Raw genomic sequence first — 15,871 nt, 5'->3', positions numbered from 1 at the left:
TTTCAATTTTCATTTGTGAATGTAGATTTTATAGAATCTACGTATAATTTTCGTTTGATTAATAATTCGGTCATTACAGGTGTATGATCGACTATATGATATTTGCAGTCAGTTCTGTTTTACTGACGTTGTTTTTTGCGACGGCGCTTTGAATTTCCATTTCGTCGCCTTTTTCCTTTCTTTCGTTTATTAGCACGATTCTTTTTTTTCTTCTTGGTCGCGTGTATGACACATCCGTCATCAACCTGCATGCCGTAGCTACTCCAACATTCGTTTTCGCATGCTGCTTCGTCGTAACGCAACGCTCTACCCGCTGTAGCGCAATATACACATTTTAACAAACAATGTTCGACTAACGAATTCATCAACAAAACATTACGTCTTTTGCCACTGGCTAGCAAGGCGTTGGGCCACAGCAACAGAAGAACGGTGAATGCAATCAAAGTTCTCATCTGTACACAAGAAAGAGTAGATGAAAAAAGAATATTCGAAAAATATAATCAAAGATTATAGTACCGTATCTAATATGCATATTGTCTGGACGTATTATAATTCAATGCTGTGTATTTGTGTTTTCTTCATCTTGACACTAATACATGCGGAAAAACAATATTGCTCACCATAAGCGTCTGATTCCAGTATCCTCAATGCTTCTTCGAAAATGTAAAACTATTGTGTGTTAACCGATCAAAAAGCAATTATCTCAACAGATAAGCATGTTGATAACTGGGTTAAATGAGAAAATCACACAAATTAATGGTTTTTGATCAACAAGTATCGGGCAAAGTACTTATAATCGCGCAATTAGTACATATTTCCCACCCAGATTTATTGGTAATAATAACACATTTTCCGGAACACTTGTGACGTACGTATGTAATAAATCATATAGACATGACGGTGGACTGATCGAACATGAATTTGAAACAATTACGTAATTCTTCCTTTTTCAAGAATCTTTATTCTCGTAAACAATTGTCGATGGAACAAAAACAATTTCTATAAGCTTTCGAACACCAGTACGATTGATTGAAATAATGAGTTTAGAATCTAGTCAATATTCAATGAATTTTGGTCGACCCTTCGTGCATTTAAAAGGTGTCAGTAGATAATAATCTAGAAATACATGGAAAACCCCAGAATCAATTGCAAACTGCAGCAGACGATGAACCTGTTGGCGCTTGTGCACGGCTGTAATACCGACATGTTTCGGCATATTCTTCCCACGTGCAACCTTTTGACATGCAACATTCCTCCATAATTCCTCGCTTTATTCGAACTCCTCCTCCGGGTCCTGTTAAGAATGACAGCGCCATTTTCTTGTTGACGGTAATTTTTCGAGCTGTCTCTAAAATGAAAATATATAGGCCTATCTCGTTTTTGCATGTGATTGGCGACTATCGGACAATTCAAAATTGATACTATGGTAAAATATAGACCTTAATCACTGACGCCTATGGCAGAAGTACACTAATGACTTTGAATATCCGTGCTTAACGGACAGCAATATGATGCCCTTTATTTAGATAAGGTCTATATCAAGCCCCGAATTGACATTTCGTATCTATTTGTTCATAGAACAAAACGAATAAAACATATCATATAGAGATGCGACAGAACCTACCACTTTTGTTAATAACCCAAGGCGGAGGTATACCGAGTTCATCTCGAGTCACCCTATAAATGTCTTTCTCACAGGCAATTCTAATATGTTCAACTAGTTCCTGGCGGCAACGACGGTGACAGTCTGAATGCCATCTTGTTTGCCACTCTGCCGACGACCTATTGTGCATAAAAAACCAAAAGTTTTCATCGTTGCCCTTCTTCCGGAAATGTCTACAATTTTTCTCGCCACCCACAAGAAGTTCTGACAAAATTCAAAACATTCTAACTCTTGATGCTTCTAGCAATATTCATGTGACATTTTCAGAGACTGTTTTAAACCGATTAGATTTGTTTGGGTGGTGTAAAATGATGAACGGGCACACGATGAGTAAATCTATGTATACACGATTGCTCTTAATCAGGCCCGTAGCGTCACTGATTGGATTATATGGGTATTCTTTTTGGTGGACCTTTTTGAAACCGGCGTTCGAAAATGAAAACGTTGCGTTGTGCCGGTATACGTTCCCAGTTCAAGGGTTCCTATGGAGGTCAATACCTGTCCTAATACCTGCAGGTCGATTGGACCGGGAATTAAATACAACAGACCCTAGATTCGATTTCTGAAACTTGATTTTCTAAATGCAAACCTTTTTTGTAACCCGCAAGCTACGGACCTGAATGATGAAAGATGTTTTGTCTTTCCGTCAGTCGTACAGGACATTGTCGGCCCACGACATAGTTAAAGACAGAAAAATGAGTTACCGGCCGAAAATCAACTATTTTGATTCAAATTCTAGTCCTTTCTGCGTTACCTTCCCAAAAATTCCTTTTCAGTAAGTTCATTCGTTTGTTCTTTTGGAGGTTCGCGTGCATTGAGTGAAGCGATTCCAACGGAAATGTTGTAATACCACCACACTAGCGACAGGAGCCCAAGAAATTCTGAAAAGAACCATGTTACATGATACTTTGATAATGTTTATGAGTATTTCATTTCGATGTCACAAATTTCACAGACATCTGTACTAATGGAAAAACATGATGGAATGAAGAGTAACCGGATTCACGTGAAATCTAGTAGTTATGAGTATAATTGACATTTTCAAAATTAATTTTCAGAGAAAAAAGAAATATTTGAATGTACTATGACTATTTTGTAAACCGAACCCGCGACGTACATACGTATTTGGCAATCAGCCAGTAAAACAAATGTAATGTTTTTCAAAGTTATTATAAACAATTTTTCAAATAGTTTATCTTGTTTACGTTTTTGAACGCTCAATTCTTGGAATTATGTCTAATTTTACTGTTTGAAAATTTAATCATAATTCTACAATATAAAAGCTAAAGCGAACGCATTTACACAAACACGGATGTTAATTTGATTATTCACATGATTCATTTAAACGTGTGATAATATGAAATTGAAAGGGAATTTAATGAGAAAAGAATTCACAAAACGCATACATTTATATAAAACAATCTAAGAGACTTACCTGTGCATTTTACCATTGCAAACTACGTCTTCGTAGATCTGCGTTTGAGTGTTCTGAAGATGACGCTATTGAAAACCGAGTTTTATATACCCACCAACTTGAAAACAAAAGTCTTGCCCCTAAGCCCCTTCTTTGTTCCCAACTTACATACATATTCTAATCAGTAACCCATCCTGAAAAAAGCAACTTGAATAAATATATATTTATATAGATATATATGCGGACCTACATCATGTACATCATATAGCTGTGGGTTTAAATATACAGGAAGATTTTAACAGCATTCATCAATTGAAATACACAAAAAAATATATTTCCATTTTTCGGAACTGGAAACGACCAAACGAAACGAAGTGTTGCTAAAAGGCTTATCAATGTTTCTGAATACCTCTATGAAAAAGAAACAGTATGAAATAGTTATTAGTATTAAAACAAATTCAAACAAACAAATTTTGTTCCAAAATATTTGACCCTGAATAAATGGGATTAGTCAGTTATTCATTCAACCATGGCGACTCTTTAATTTGTTTCTTCGTACTGGTGCTAATTTCCGTATTATTCCTAATTTTATTTTTGAAAAGAATTTTCCTCTAAACGTGGGATCTAATCATTGATTTTCATTCACAATAAAACAATTGCATTGATTTTAGCGCATATGGCTGTTAATGATAACAAAAAATCTGGTGTGTCCAAAATAAACCAGGATGTTTACTCAGTTACATATAAAATGCATTTGACATTGATCATTAATTTATTATCATTATGGGATGGATCGATACAAGATGAGAAGAACTTTGATTTGGCTCTGTTTGTTGTGTTACGGTATGTTAAAAACTGACTCCACATAAGCTAAGTTAATATCGTTCATTAGATTTACAAAACTTTGATAGAATTTTTAGAAATCCGATACTCAGTTGCATTCATAACCAAAAAGGAATAATTCCAAAATAACCACTGATTCATTTATTGGGGCAAACCTAAAAATCTGAGACTGGTTTTCAATTTCTGCTAGAGTGCTGTTGGTCGGAGAGGCTCTTTTTACTGAATGAAACATTGTTTTATCATTCAACTCACTAAAAAAAAATGGCAAGACAATCTTTTAACATCAGGAGTAATCATGGCACCCGATTCAAGATATATGGGGTAGTTTTGAACCATATTCTAATCGAGAAAAACTTCAATACTGATTCTTTTTTTCTTACTAGGGTTTATGCCAGCGATGGCTAAAGTCCACATAAACGCAAGCGATGCAAATCCTACCGTGGGCGACACGCTGAAAATCCAGTGCTCTACCAGTGACTTCCTCTCAAAACCACTTCTTCTGCGCCATAAACTACCAGGAGACAGGTACCCAAAGTCGATCGCAGAAAACTGTCAGGTTTTCAGAAGTAGATTCAGGAAAATAAGAAAGGTAGGATTTCATGGATTTTGTAAAGTATATATACAAAAAAATTATTATTCATCAGCAAGAATTTTGCGTATTGCACGTGTAAGAATAAGCTTAGTGAATGACATCTTCGGGATGTTTTTAAAGGAGCTTTGTGACTGGAGGTCAGGTGAATTTCGCGTGGCAATCACAGATATCAGAGAAGAAGTGTCGGGTATATGGTATTGTTACGCGAACAATTCGATAGATCAGATGTCTATATCAGTGAAAACACCACTACCGACAAAAGGTAAGAGACATGAAGACTGTAATCATTTCCGCACTAGGAAATTATCATTTTCATTTGGCATTTATATCTCGATCGAACTTGGCGTAATCGCTTTTTATTTAGTTTCAGTCGAAGATGAAAAAGATCTTTCGTTATCTGCGAAGTCTTATGAAAGAGGTGAGCTCACATTCGGAAACACTTTTTTGTTGAGTTGCGAAAAGATTTCGATTCAAGAGCATTTTTGTGATTTTTGCTTAAAACAAAATTATCCAACTACAACTAACGTTCTTCTGTCGTTATTAAGGTTTTAAGATTGTTTCACGGGAGAGTATCATCGTGTTACTTGCTGTTACTGCCTGTTTAGCGATCATCCTTGGCGTTACGTGCGTTGTCTTCGCAATTAGAGGCAGGAAACATAGTAGATCCAAGACTGCGTGAGTAATTTGCGTATAAAATCGATCTAAAATCGATCTAAGATCAATCTAACTCGATTTTTTTCAATATATGAATATACGTGATTTCCTAACACAGATTGTCAGTTGATCGGCAGTCGTCGAGATCCTCAAACAAACCGCTCGTTTCTAATGTTTACGTCGAATCAACGCTAAAACAATCAGGTAGGTATTAATTAACATGTTCTGTAAAACACACCTTACTCGGACACGACCAACTCAAAGTTTAGACTAACTTGGACAAAAACGAAGTTATTTTTGTCATTTGCTAAGTGTTTTCATATCTCGGCCTTTTACTAGAACATCGGACCAATTTTTGCCAATTCCAGTTTGTCCGAATAAAGCGAGGTTTACAGTATCTCTTTATTTTGGAAAAACTATTATCAGTTTTCTCAGTATTGTCTATCGTGTCGTCATCCTGTTCATTGCTTTCGGGTTCGTGTGTATCTTTAACCGTGATTTTCTCTGTAGATACCGAGTACGCAGATCCGATTGATCTATTGGATGATACGATCACATCCAAGCACCAGAAAGGTATGAAATGTATCGTGGACATACCTTGTCAAGATCAAGATGGTAGGTGTTGCCACTACAAAATCGTAGACTTTTGATCTACTGTGTACATCGAAAACATATTTTATAGAAAATAACCATGGATATCATCGGGGAGCGTAGCCGCTAGCCCCGGTACTTCAAATTTGGCGATAGCTGTCTAAATTAATTACCGTACACTGTGAACTTTCTTAATCTTTGGTACTCTACATTCTGCATGCATCTTCCCTCGTTTTAGAAACCGCCGACGCCACCTACATGAAGATGTCATCTTGTCAAGAGGAGCGTGTTAAACTTCCGGCAAAAAACTGCGAACTTCCGTCGTTACCAAAATCCGAAATAACCTATGCAAACATTTAAACCTGCATGGGGGGCATGCATCGGCTAATTCTCAACATGCCTGTGTAAAATCATGTTGAAAAAGGATATGTACATATTAATCTAGAAGTCAAATGCCTGGCATAATATCATTTATGTGATTTATGGAACATTATGAACCCAATGTTAAATTCAATGAAAATGGAAGGAACGCCGCGCTGACAGTTTGTTAGTTAGCTTTTTATTTTCACACACGACAATCTAATTATCCAAATTCCGAAAAATATGACTTTAATATGGTTTCTGTCCGGCCATATTACCACTGAAAAATAAAGGATTAGATTATTATGGTGCGCTCAAGATGACATATTGAACTTAGTCTACGTACATCTAAAATGATTTTCATGCATTTTCTGCAATCGCCCTCTTCAAAAGCTGCGATTTGTTTATACTCCATTTTAGTTTTAAAGGATTTCATCCAAATCTATGTTTGTAAGAACTAAGTCCAGTCTAACACTCCAAGTGAATTTTGCAACTGATATATACATGAATACAAATTGTGCATTGTGAAATAGAATTAAATCGTTTTTATGCATCTATTTTCTAATGTTTCGTTGAAAAACTTACGGTTTTTCATAGTTACAGACAACGTAGTTTCTCTTTACTGCAGGATCCGAGGTATCGCAGACTTTGTTGAAACAACCTACCCTGTCCGTGTTTTTCCAGATAACCTTAGACCAGCAAGGAAGAAACATATTGAGCATTTCGTGAATGCGAACATTTTCATAACGATTACCTTATCTGTACATCCTATAACAAATACCTGGGTATAATGACCACAAGATTTTCCTTCTGGTGCGGAACAAGAGTTATCCGAATATTTGTACCATTGTTTCTCGGCCATCCAGTTGTCAACTGCAGCAGTCAACGCTTCCGAATTAGACATAACGACATTCGGTCTGTTAGTTTTGATGTAGATATTTTCGCCATAGATGCCTTTTTTAGCATTTTCACTGTGACCGTACGAACATTGCTCGGCCCAGGATTGGGCAGCAGATTTAAGCGCAGACTTTCCTGACTAGAATATCACATACGCAATGTAAAAATTTGAACGAACAGAATATCAACAGACTGAGGATGCAATGTAGTTTCATTCACGAAGAATGAAATATAAAACAAACTTACAAGATCTTTAATCGACGGATTATGAGAGGACCGTGCCTTATTGTGAGCATCAACTGAAATACTAGTTATACCCGCTGAGGCACAAGCGATCACCGAGCACACCACAACTACAGTGCTTATCATGGCTAAATTCATTTCCAAAAGTCCTAAAGAGATTTTCAAATACGAGAAAAATCCTCCGTTATAATAAAAAGATAGTTTTTCGATTGAAACTTTTACGGCACGAAATTCAAATTCTCCAAAAAGGAAATCACCATTTTGGTTTCTATACTAGATACATATCCAATAGAAAAAATTAATTATCGAAAAGAAATCCGAAAATTTAGGGAAAGACAACATACCTTTCTTAGATACCTAGAGTGTTAATATGAAGTGCCGAATATCGAAAAGCAGGTTGATATCCAAATTTCCACATGAATTACATATCTTTTAACATCAATCGTACACACTATCTTACCTTTCGTCTGGATGTGAGATCTAAGCTGACGTCTCTGCAAAGGGAGTGACGGATTCAGGCTGTGGACCTTCTCATTTTATACTCGGTAATGTTTTAATTTTCCGTGCAGAATTATTTATTCAAGGATTATATTGTGGTTTACAACAATAATTCATCTTTTATCGAGGGGATTTTTGTCAAACACAGCTGTTTGAAGTGAAATTCTAAAAGATTTTTATGCCGAAACCGATCTGATATGATAATAATTTCAGGTCATCAATAATGGTCATCTAGGTGGAGTGTAAATACGCACCACCTAGCTAGACACGCGATTCATCATCACGTTATTGCAAAAAATACGCATTAAAATCTATAATCTCTTTTAGTAATATCTTTTTCATCGGGTTTATTTATCTACAAGCTCTTATTAGAAAGGCCATTTGTAATTTTCAGTCACGCACCAAACAGTAGGCCGCAGCGGAGACGGTGCTCGCAGGTTCGGATTGACTGGGAACGAGATTCAACTCATAACGGATGCGAAAGATTATCAAAATGACAAATTGATACAATTTTATGAATTTATCCTCTAACATCGGTAGGGGTCAAATGTTTACAAAAAAATTATTCTTCTCCCTCGGATCCTTTGATCGAAATATAAGACTGCGCCGCATCCGCAATGTGCCCTTGAAGAATCTCCATGATCTAAAGATTTAGGATCATTCAAAAATTTCAATAGGATATGATTAATTTTCAAATTCAAAGTACATTGGTTAATTTCTTTTCATATTCATCCAAATGATTTCTTTAACGGAGATAATCTTACTTAAAAGGATTCGAACCTAACCGCTGTGCTACTGTTAGGTCCTGTGAATCATGACAGTAAGTGCTATCTTCGTTGACGCGGAAGTGAAACTTGAGATCTGGTTGACGTGGTGTAAGAATTTATCGAATTATCGTTTCAACCTATGATTACGAAAATATATAAGGCCTTTGTAGAGAAAATAGAAGGAAACTGAAATTATGTCCAAATTTTACATTAATAATTCGATTTGTACATAGGATTTAAAAAGGCATTGTTGAGGAAATATCCAAAACATAAACCAATTCAATTAAAACTTTATTCATTCTCCTTTTTCGGCTTTGGCATTTTTGTACACTAGACCATATATTTATAATTATTTTGTTAATATACAATAGAATACAAGTATTCATTGACTAAGTAAGATGACTGAAGAAGGTGTAGAAAAAGTAATCATTGTGACCGGTGGTAATGGCTTGGTCGGCAGCGCTATTAAAACTATAGTAGATACTGAAGAAAAACTTCCGAATGAGAAATGGGTTTTCTTATCATCAAAAGATGGTGACTTATCGTAAGTTAAACAGTTCAAGTTATTCACTGCCTTATGTTGTAGACCTATATACATTATATCTGCACATAATTGTTACAATTTTTGGTGACGATGGTGGGGTATGTTTAAGTGTATAATAATTATCCAATGATTTGTTAATTTCAGATGTTTCCATAAAAAACACTGTTGTATTGAATGTTTGTATGTAATGTTATCCTTTCATTTTGTGTGTATTTCTAGGAATAAAGAACAAACGAAGGCACTTTTTGAGAAGGTTCGACCGACGCATGTAATACATCTAGCAGCGATGGTTGGTGGATTATTTAGCAATATGAAACACAATCTCGATTTTTTGGTAAGATTTGATTTACGAAGAGAATAAATCTTGAGTTGACAATAATCAAGTGTAAATCCATCTTTTACGTATTTCACAGGTTTGTTTTCTTTCGAAATGAAACATATTCGTTTGAATCATTTATATTTTCAGAGGGTTAACTTGTCAATCAATGATAATGTCCTTCATTGCTCTCATGAATGTGGTGTGAAGAAAGTAGTTTCATGTTTATCGACTTGTATATTCCCCGATAAAACGACCTATCCTATTGATGAAACAATGGTAAGACACAGCAGTGCTGATTTGTACAGGTGTGAGATCTAATCTATTTATAGAAAAGTAGCTTGCCATTTCTGTAGGCCTTAAATGATAACTAAAATATTTTTTCATGAAGGTGCACAATGGACCACCACACAATTCCAACTTTGGTTATTCATATGCAAAACGAATGATAGACATCCTGAATAAAGCATACCATCAGCAGCATGGTTGTCACTTTACTTCAGTCATTCCAACCAATGTATTCGGTCCACACGACAACTTCAATATCGACAATGGTCATGTTTTGCCGGGACTTATGCACAAAGTTTATAAAGCAAAGCGTATGTTTATGAACTGATTGATCGAATAAGCAATATCTGCATCTTATCTTCTTTTCATTTGTTTGATTTTCATTTTGTAGGTGACAATACCAAATTTGAAATCTGGGGAAGTGGTTCACCTTTGCGACAGTTCATCTATTCTTTAGATCTTGCTCGTTTGTTTATATGGGTTTTACGTCATTATGAAGAAATTGATCCAATCATTCTTTCTGGTATGCATTCAGTGCCTACGGAATCATTCTAATTATTATGTTCCGATAAGGGTAATAATTTTTCGAAGAAATTGAAGATGTTAAATTTGTTGCCCTTAAATGAAATGAATATTATCTGCTTTGCTGGTTTCAGTTGGGGAAGAAGATGAAGTTTCAATCAAGCAAGTTGCTGAACATGTGATAGATAGTATGGGTTTCAAGGGTGAAGTAATTGTATCCTTTTAAAATTAATGTGGACAAATGTTGAGGCAGAAAAAGTGCTTTTACATTTCTTTCTTTCCAACATTTCATTTATTTATCCAAATATGGTACGGTAAGAGGATTGTTGGCCAATGTTTCTGCAAATGTTTCAATATACATGTTAACTCCTTAATGATATTTTAAGTATGATACTAGCAAGTCTGATGGTCAGTTTAAGAAAACTGCATGTAATAACAAACTTCGAAAATATCTACCAGATTTTAAGTTCACCCCGCTTAATCAAGGTAGGACATTTTTGAAAAGTATTGCATGATACAACAAACATTCAAAAAACTTAAACAAATGTAACTTTGATTTTCTGTTTAGCTATCAAAGAAACCTGTGACTGGTTTGTGAAAAACTATGAAACAGCTCGAAAGTGAGATGATTTTAAAGCACTTGGTTATTTGGGGACGATAGTTACAGGCGATCTACAACTAGTTCTACGTTGCTGCTAGAGGTGTAAAATTTCTACTGAATCTATTTATTGTTTTGGGACTTTTCTACTGCCTTATTTATTTTATCTTAAGAAAGTAACCAATAAATGTTATTTGGCAATTTGTGTTGTTGTTGTCCACATACACAGCAAAATTGGTATGTAATGAACGTACGAATTATCCTAAACAGACCTAAGTAAAAAGGAAAAAGTCCCTAAATCTGACTTGACTGATTTCTTTTTATGTCAAACTGCTGGTCCAGAGTTGTCCGACATGAAGTGGAATCTCGTTTTAATGACCTCAACGATCAGTTATAACGAACCTAGAATTTCGTCCCGAATATGACAATATCTATTACTTTCATGCTGGATATAATGGACTGTGGGTTAATGAACAAATTATCTGGTCCCCTGAAGTTTGTTACAAGGTTCCACTGTACATGGGTTGCTGTATACTAAGCACAGTCGACTTCATCCAGTTTCTAAACTTTTCGGTGCTAGAAAGGAATAATCGTGCTAGTAAATCGTGCTAGCAAAGATGTTCGGCCACTATTTTACCAGTTGACTATGAGGATGGCAGCAAGACATTAAACATAGAATGAAATGATTTCTTATGTTCTGATAAATTAAAGGTTTATTTCTACTTGAAACATGAGGAAGTGATTGATGAAAACATACATGCTACACATTCCAATAGCAAAAATGCCAATTTCAGCCAAGTTTTATTTGTTCATGGTGGGCTGTCGACGACAAAACAACATCTGTTTGTCAAATGCATATTCAAACAACAACTGTCAGTACTAGTTGAAGATCCATGTGTTCAGCGTTTCTAAATTGAGTTCGATTCGATCACGATTGTTCTAAAGCTGTCCAACTAAATGGTTCGGCTTTTTTTAGATTAATTTCTACTTTGGTTCCAAGTAATTTGACGGCACTAGATTTTGGATCAATGATCTGAAATAAGATTTCACATTTTAGCCATCGCCTGAAAACTTTTTTCATATATTCGGTTCCTCCATACCCTAGCACAACCAATGTAATGAATTCCCAATAATGAAATCTTGAATATCATCCTAAATTCTAGTGGTTCATGTAAAGGTTTTAGTCCTCTGTTAATAGCTTACCCCACATAGATTAAACAATCGATCAAATTCATATTGGCAACCTTCATACTCGAGGTGGACTTTTACGCTAACTCCATTTGCTTCAAACAAAGCATTTTCTGGACTTGTAGCCTTAGCAAATATAGATATAGTCACGTAAGAACCAGTTTGATGCCAGTCAACCCTACACTGCTGTAACTTTTTCTTATCCTGAAAAATATGAAATACGAATTTGTTGATTCAAGGCAAGTTCTAAAAGGTGTGTTTAACTGGAGACTGTAGAATCTATCAACTGTTTTATATTCCACATAATCCAATCAGATCATACCCCTTTTTTCTTCCATATATGCTTTCCAGTTTCGCAACCAGACTGTTCTAGAAACTTGGCAAAATCTGAAGTTTTCACTTTGCAACATGACCAGAACTTCAGCCTAGAGAAGAAATTGAATATGAATGGTAAAATGTGGAACCTTAAATATTTTCTTCAGAATAAGTAGGCAATACTGACCCTTCGTGAAATACAGGATATCCAGGATGGTGGTGACATTGTTCATCATTACTACTTTCATCAACAAATGCCTTGAATAGATTAACATTAAAGAATCTAAGTAATGTTAGTTAATCATGAGATGAAATCAATGTTCAAAAATGTCCATATCAATGAAGAATACCTTCCCACAGCCTTTATTAGCACATGGTGTTCCAGCAGTCACTGTATTTGGATCATCTGGAATAAAGGGAACTCGAAGACTGTCATACAAATTTTGTGATGAAGTGGAATAGAAATATACTACAGTTACACATTGTATTCACCTATATTGTTCATTGAATTGTCTACCGATAAATTAGCAAATTTTTCCAAAGCAGTCGTTAAGGAAGATGTGATATTTTGTTTCAGAGGAATCATGACATCATCATTTGATGGTCTTTCTAGTCGTACAGGTGGTTTTGGAGCTTCGACAGTTATAACCTACAAAATATGCAAAAAACGTTTTTTCAATCACGTTTTCACTTCACTACTCATCTGGGTGAAATCAACATACTTCTTGTTTCAGCAACACATCTTCTTCAACTGGCTTTTCTGGTTCGGGAGGTTTTTCATTGCTATGGCATCCAGTCGTGCAACCCTGAAATTACAAACATTACTCTGCGATTATTTCAACTGCCATAACAACTTATCTATTTAGGTGGTGAAATAACCCATCCATGTAAGGTCTCAATTTTAGGATTTTGGGCCAGAATTAAATAACTTTTATGTTTGAAATGTCATGGATAACATATCAGTGATGCTGGAAACTAACTCACAGGTGAATTCAGAAATTCAGTAAAGTCCCTGCTTTTCTTTTTACAGCACGTCCATTCTTTATAACCATCGTGAAAATATGGTTCTCCCGGGTGATGAACGCATTCTGAAACCAAAATAGTACCAGTACATCAATTCTATTATTTGTCATGAAGTTAGTTAGTTACCTGGTTACCTATTCGTTGGTGGTAAGCTTTTATAATCGGATGGCCTATGTGGTTTCTGAAAATATCTGATCGTGAAACTAAACCACAGACAGGTTACTGACTAACACTATGACCCGTTATTATATGATTATTCGATCGTTTATTTCGCTAATTAGTGCGATATTTTTCCACTCTTCTGTTAATTTCAGCTTACCATTCGCATCGTTTACTTTAGGATCGAACTTTTTACCACAACCTTTATTGTAACATTGTGATTCCATGGTTGGATTTTAGGTATCTCGTCTCAGATTGCTTAAGATATGCTTTTGAATAGTCGTTTTGACAGCTACCACGAATATTCTGGAAATTGTGGAGTGTAAACGTAATCCACCGTCACCTACTGCCACCTAGCAGTGTCTCACTTGCCAGTGGTCCGGTAGCCTAACAGGCACACCAGATCCACATCATTACTGCTTCCAAATAATTCTCATGACTAGAGATTGAAATCTAATTTTAAGCAAAGTTCAGAATAAGATCCTTATCAGCAAAACTTCAAATCATTTAAAATCAAATCCAACAAACTCTCTTCGATTACTCAATATAAATATATTTACACAATTATATACAAACATCACAGATTCATTCTTATCGATGAATTTCTTAATATCATAACGTTAAAATAGAATGACAACGTGCTTATACTATAGCGCTTTTAACTGGGCCAACTGTCTTTCTATATCTTCATCTGTAACACCGGACGCCTCACCCAATTCACCAGATCTCGCCTTTGGTGCACCAATAACCTGTAGAGAAAATAATTTTTACTCAAATCATCTCAAGTCATCATTATCATCTCTGAAACAGGAACGATATCGATAGGGGAACCAAGGCGAGTTTAAATATTACAGTTAATGGCAACAGGAAAGTAAGTTTACCTTTCCAGAGATCTCAATGCCTATTTCATCAAGAACCTGGTTGACAATGGCATCTTGTTCTTCTTCGTCTCCGGATTCATCAAATATATCATCCATTACATCATTCACTAGAAAAAAGTGAAAAATGAATAGGCATAAAACCAGCATATCTCATGTCAAACATAGCTTCAGTCAATGAAACTTACTCATTTCTTCTGACATATCCATTTTCATACTCTCCTTTTCGAAATCTTTCATAGTTTTTAATGTTTTCTGAGGATCCATAACTTTATTCGTTGACTGCATAGCCTTTAATAGATAATTCATGAATAAGAACCAAAATGCATACCAGAGTTCAACAATGTGCTTTTTCCGCATCAATTGCAAGAACTTACCTTTGTGGTGTTTGCCATAGTTTCAGCCATTTTGACATTAGAGTGCATCATCTGAAAAAGCAAAAAAGAAATAAATTATATTCAAACAAAAGCAGTCATTCCAAAACGTACGAGTAGATATCAAATGTCTTACCTTTGCCTGAGTATTAATAGACTGCATTTTAGATCCCATAGAGTAAGTTTTTGTTTTCTGTTTTCTAATATTGATGAGTTGTTTTGCCAATATGGTAGCCACCTGTATAAGAGCATTTTGAACTAATCAATGACAACTACAAAATCAGTTTATGACATCCATAGTATGGTTTCATACTTATGGAATAGAAGGCAACTTGTAATTTATCACAATTACCTGTTTATTTCCTTGTTTAGCAGCTTTCTTTATGTCCATTTCCTAAAGAATTTTAAAAGACTAAACTAGATAAAATTTCTTTTTTAGAGATGGATTGGAAACCCAGAAATGATGAGGCCTCACTCGGCTAAATCTATCTCTGTAAACTCACGAGTTTCTTTTCTTCTCTTTCCAAGTTTGCTCTCTCCTTTTCTACATCTCGAACATTTCTCTTCATCTGTCTATCTTGCTGTCGCATTTGTTCTGCAATACGTGATTAGCTTAACAATGTAGAGAATAAGTTAAAATCCCACTCATTTGAGTCAATAAAATTGATTGAAAAGAAGATAGATGTCATCTTAATTTTCTATCTTTGTAAGGAGGGACGGAAGATGCCATCCATCACTACAAGAGGAGTACAAATCATTTTATTTCCTACCTTTAGCAGTGGGTTTTTTCGTAAACATGATCGTTTTTATGTCAAAATTTCTGTTAACTATTCTATTTTTGTTTTTGACAGTTCACAGTTGACTCATAATCATCAACCCGGAAGTAAATAAAGTTGAAACGATGGAAAACTTTCGAAAAACATACACATTGGTCTGGAAACGGCGATTCTAGAATTTTGTCAATTACTTTAGAAAATAGTCTATCAATATTATACACTCTTGCGTGTTTAAACATATAGCAATCCTATGAAAAGAATATATTTTATTTGAAATATCAGTTGTTTTATTGTATATAGTATATTATTTCCAGAATTCGCTATTTCAGTAAATCGATATCAATATCATAGCGGTATTACAGTGAGTG

The 15,871-nt window shown here is 35.2% G+C and overlaps 6 protein-coding genes across 6 annotated transcripts; 2 read left to right on the top strand and 4 right to left on the bottom strand.

Moving 5' to 3' along the window:
• Positions 1 to 1,025: 1,025 nt before the first annotated feature.
• Positions 1,026 to 3,331, bottom strand: LOC141915144 (insulin-like peptide 7). Its single transcript, XM_074806558.1, has 4 exons — positions 3,099 to 3,331; positions 2,418 to 2,544; positions 1,625 to 1,782; positions 1,026 to 1,348 (listed from the first exon to the last, which is right to left on the bottom strand). Exons 1-4 carry the CDS (start codon positions 3,112 to 3,114, stop codon positions 1,143 to 1,145), a joined length of 507 nt encoding a protein of 168 aa, XP_074662659.1. The 5' UTR covers positions 3,115 to 3,331; the 3' UTR covers positions 1,026 to 1,142.
• A 493-nt stretch (positions 3,332 to 3,824) lies between these two features.
• On the top strand, positions 3,825 to 6,654 carry LOC141907478 (uncharacterized). Its single transcript, XM_074797133.1, has 8 exons — positions 3,825 to 3,920; positions 4,304 to 4,509; positions 4,633 to 4,774; positions 4,877 to 4,930; positions 5,058 to 5,187; positions 5,285 to 5,370; positions 5,677 to 5,781; positions 5,996 to 6,654. The coding sequence occupies exons 1-8, from the start codon at positions 3,866 to 3,868 to the stop codon at positions 6,115 to 6,117; spliced, it is 900 nt and encodes a 299-aa protein (XP_074653234.1). The 5' UTR covers positions 3,825 to 3,865; the 3' UTR covers positions 6,118 to 6,654.
• Positions 6,655 to 6,778: 124 nt separating this feature from the next.
• On the bottom strand, positions 6,779 to 7,762 carry LOC141915513 (uncharacterized). Its single transcript, XM_074807082.1, has 3 exons — positions 7,718 to 7,762; positions 7,261 to 7,406; positions 6,779 to 7,153 (listed from the first exon to the last, which is right to left on the bottom strand). Exons 2-3 carry the CDS (start codon positions 7,393 to 7,395, stop codon positions 6,779 to 6,781), a joined length of 510 nt encoding a protein of 169 aa, XP_074663183.1. The 5' UTR covers positions 7,396 to 7,406; positions 7,718 to 7,762.
• Positions 7,763 to 8,594: 832 nt separating this feature from the next.
• On the top strand, positions 8,595 to 11,093 carry LOC141905653 (GDP-L-fucose synthase-like). Its single transcript, XM_074794619.1, has 9 exons — positions 8,595 to 8,630; positions 8,894 to 9,066; positions 9,286 to 9,400; positions 9,533 to 9,661; positions 9,774 to 9,981; positions 10,062 to 10,193; positions 10,327 to 10,406; positions 10,579 to 10,678; positions 10,761 to 11,093. The coding sequence occupies exons 2-9, from the start codon at positions 8,921 to 8,923 to the stop codon at positions 10,814 to 10,816; spliced, it is 966 nt and encodes a 321-aa protein (XP_074650720.1). The 5' UTR covers positions 8,595 to 8,630; positions 8,894 to 8,920; the 3' UTR covers positions 10,817 to 11,093.
• A 398-nt stretch (positions 11,094 to 11,491) lies between these two features.
• On the bottom strand, positions 11,492 to 13,808 carry LOC141910415 (cysteine and histidine-rich domain-containing protein 1-like). The gene is made up of 9 exons (XM_074801157.1): positions 13,636 to 13,808; positions 13,278 to 13,381; positions 13,016 to 13,099; positions 12,786 to 12,942; positions 12,644 to 12,699; positions 12,481 to 12,551; positions 12,301 to 12,403; positions 11,994 to 12,182; positions 11,492 to 11,823 (listed from the first exon to the last, which is right to left on the bottom strand). The coding sequence occupies exons 1-9, from the start codon at positions 13,700 to 13,702 to the stop codon at positions 11,719 to 11,721; spliced, it is 936 nt and encodes a 311-aa protein (XP_074657258.1). The 5' UTR covers positions 13,703 to 13,808; the 3' UTR covers positions 11,492 to 11,718.
• A 223-nt stretch (positions 13,809 to 14,031) lies between these two features.
• Positions 14,032 to 15,609, bottom strand: LOC141914768 (charged multivesicular body protein 2b-like). The gene is made up of 8 exons (XM_074806059.1): positions 15,498 to 15,609; positions 15,231 to 15,322; positions 15,080 to 15,121; positions 14,864 to 14,965; positions 14,731 to 14,781; positions 14,542 to 14,644; positions 14,357 to 14,463; positions 14,032 to 14,224 (listed from the first exon to the last, which is right to left on the bottom strand). Exons 1-8 carry the CDS (start codon positions 15,523 to 15,525, stop codon positions 14,123 to 14,125), a joined length of 627 nt encoding a protein of 208 aa, XP_074662160.1. The 5' UTR covers positions 15,526 to 15,609; the 3' UTR covers positions 14,032 to 14,122.
• Positions 15,610 to 15,871: the final 262 nt, after the last annotated feature.

The sequence above is a fragment of the Tubulanus polymorphus genome, chromosome 1 (assembly GCF_964204645.1).
Source record: "Tubulanus polymorphus chromosome 1, tnTubPoly1.2, whole genome shotgun sequence".
NCBI classification, from domain to species: domain Eukaryota; kingdom Metazoa; phylum Nemertea; class Palaeonemertea; order Tubulaniformes; family Tubulanidae; genus Tubulanus; species Tubulanus polymorphus.
The sequence above is the reverse complement of the archived record's forward strand: the minus strand, read 5'-3'. Positions and strand labels throughout refer to the sequence as shown.

What these genes read in the sequence shown, in the direction of transcription:
- LOC141914768 (XM_074806059.1), bottom strand. Translation starts at nt 15,525, where the DNA reads ATGTTTACGAAAAAACCCACTGCTAAAG. An exon ending in AAAGAGAAGAAAAGAAACTC is followed by an intron (nt 15,122 to 15,230) that starts GTGAGTTTACAG and finishes AAAATTCTTTAG; the next exon opens with GAAATGGACATAAAGAAAGC. An exon ending in CTATGGCAAACACCACAAAG is followed by an intron (nt 14,645 to 14,730) that starts GTAAGTTCTTGC and finishes TATCTATTAAAG; the next exon opens with GCTATGCAGTCAACGAATAA.
- LOC141915513 (XM_074807082.1), bottom strand. Translation starts at nt 7,395, where the DNA reads ATGAATTTAGCCATGATAAGCACTGTAGTTGTGGTGTGCTCGGTGATC. An exon ending in ATCCGTCGATTAAAGATCTT is followed by an intron (nt 7,154 to 7,260) that starts GTAAGTTTGTTT and finishes GTGATATTCTAG; the next exon opens with TCAGGAAAGTCTGCGCTTAA.
- LOC141905653 (XM_074794619.1), top strand. Translation starts at nt 8,921, where the DNA reads ATGACTGAAGAAGGTGTAGAAAAAGTAATCATTGTGACCGGTGGTAAT. An exon ending in ATCCTATTGATGAAACAATG is followed by an intron (nt 9,662 to 9,773) that starts GTAAGACACAGC and finishes TTTTTCATGAAG; the next exon opens with GTGCACAATGGACCACCACA. An exon ending in TGATCCAATCATTCTTTCTG is followed by an intron (nt 10,194 to 10,326) that starts GTATGCATTCAG and finishes TGCTGGTTTCAG; the next exon opens with TTGGGGAAGAAGATGAAGTT.
- LOC141910415 (XM_074801157.1), bottom strand. Translation starts at nt 13,702, where the DNA reads ATGGAATCACAATGTTACAATAAAGGTTGTGGTAAAAAGTTCGATCCT. An exon ending in ATGTGTTGCTGAAACAAGAA is followed by an intron (nt 12,943 to 13,015) that starts GTATGTTGATTT and finishes CATATTTTGTAG; the next exon opens with GTTATAACTGTCGAAGCTCC. An exon ending in TATCCTGTATTTCACGAAGG is followed by an intron (nt 12,404 to 12,480) that starts GTCAGTATTGCC and finishes TTTCTTCTCTAG; the next exon opens with GCTGAAGTTCTGGTCATGTT.
- LOC141915144 (XM_074806558.1), bottom strand. An exon ending in GAAAAGGAATTTTTGGGAAG is followed by an intron (nt 1,783 to 2,417) that starts GTAACGCAGAAA and finishes TATGCACAATAG; the next exon opens with GTCGTCGGCAGAGTGGCAAA. An exon ending in TTGGGTTATTAACAAAAGTG is followed by an intron (nt 1,349 to 1,624) that starts GTAGGTTCTGTC and finishes TTTTCATTTTAG; the next exon opens with AGACAGCTCGAAAAATTACC.
- LOC141907478 (XM_074797133.1), top strand. Translation starts at nt 3,866, where the DNA reads ATGGATCGATACAAGATGAGAAGAACTTTGATTTGGCTCTGTTTGTTG. An exon ending in GATTCAGGAAAATAAGAAAG is followed by an intron (nt 4,510 to 4,632) that starts GTAGGATTTCAT and finishes ATGTTTTTAAAG; the next exon opens with GAGCTTTGTGACTGGAGGTC. An exon ending in ACCTTGTCAAGATCAAGATG is followed by an intron (nt 5,782 to 5,995) that starts GTAGGTGTTGCC and finishes CCCTCGTTTTAG; the next exon opens with AAACCGCCGACGCCACCTAC.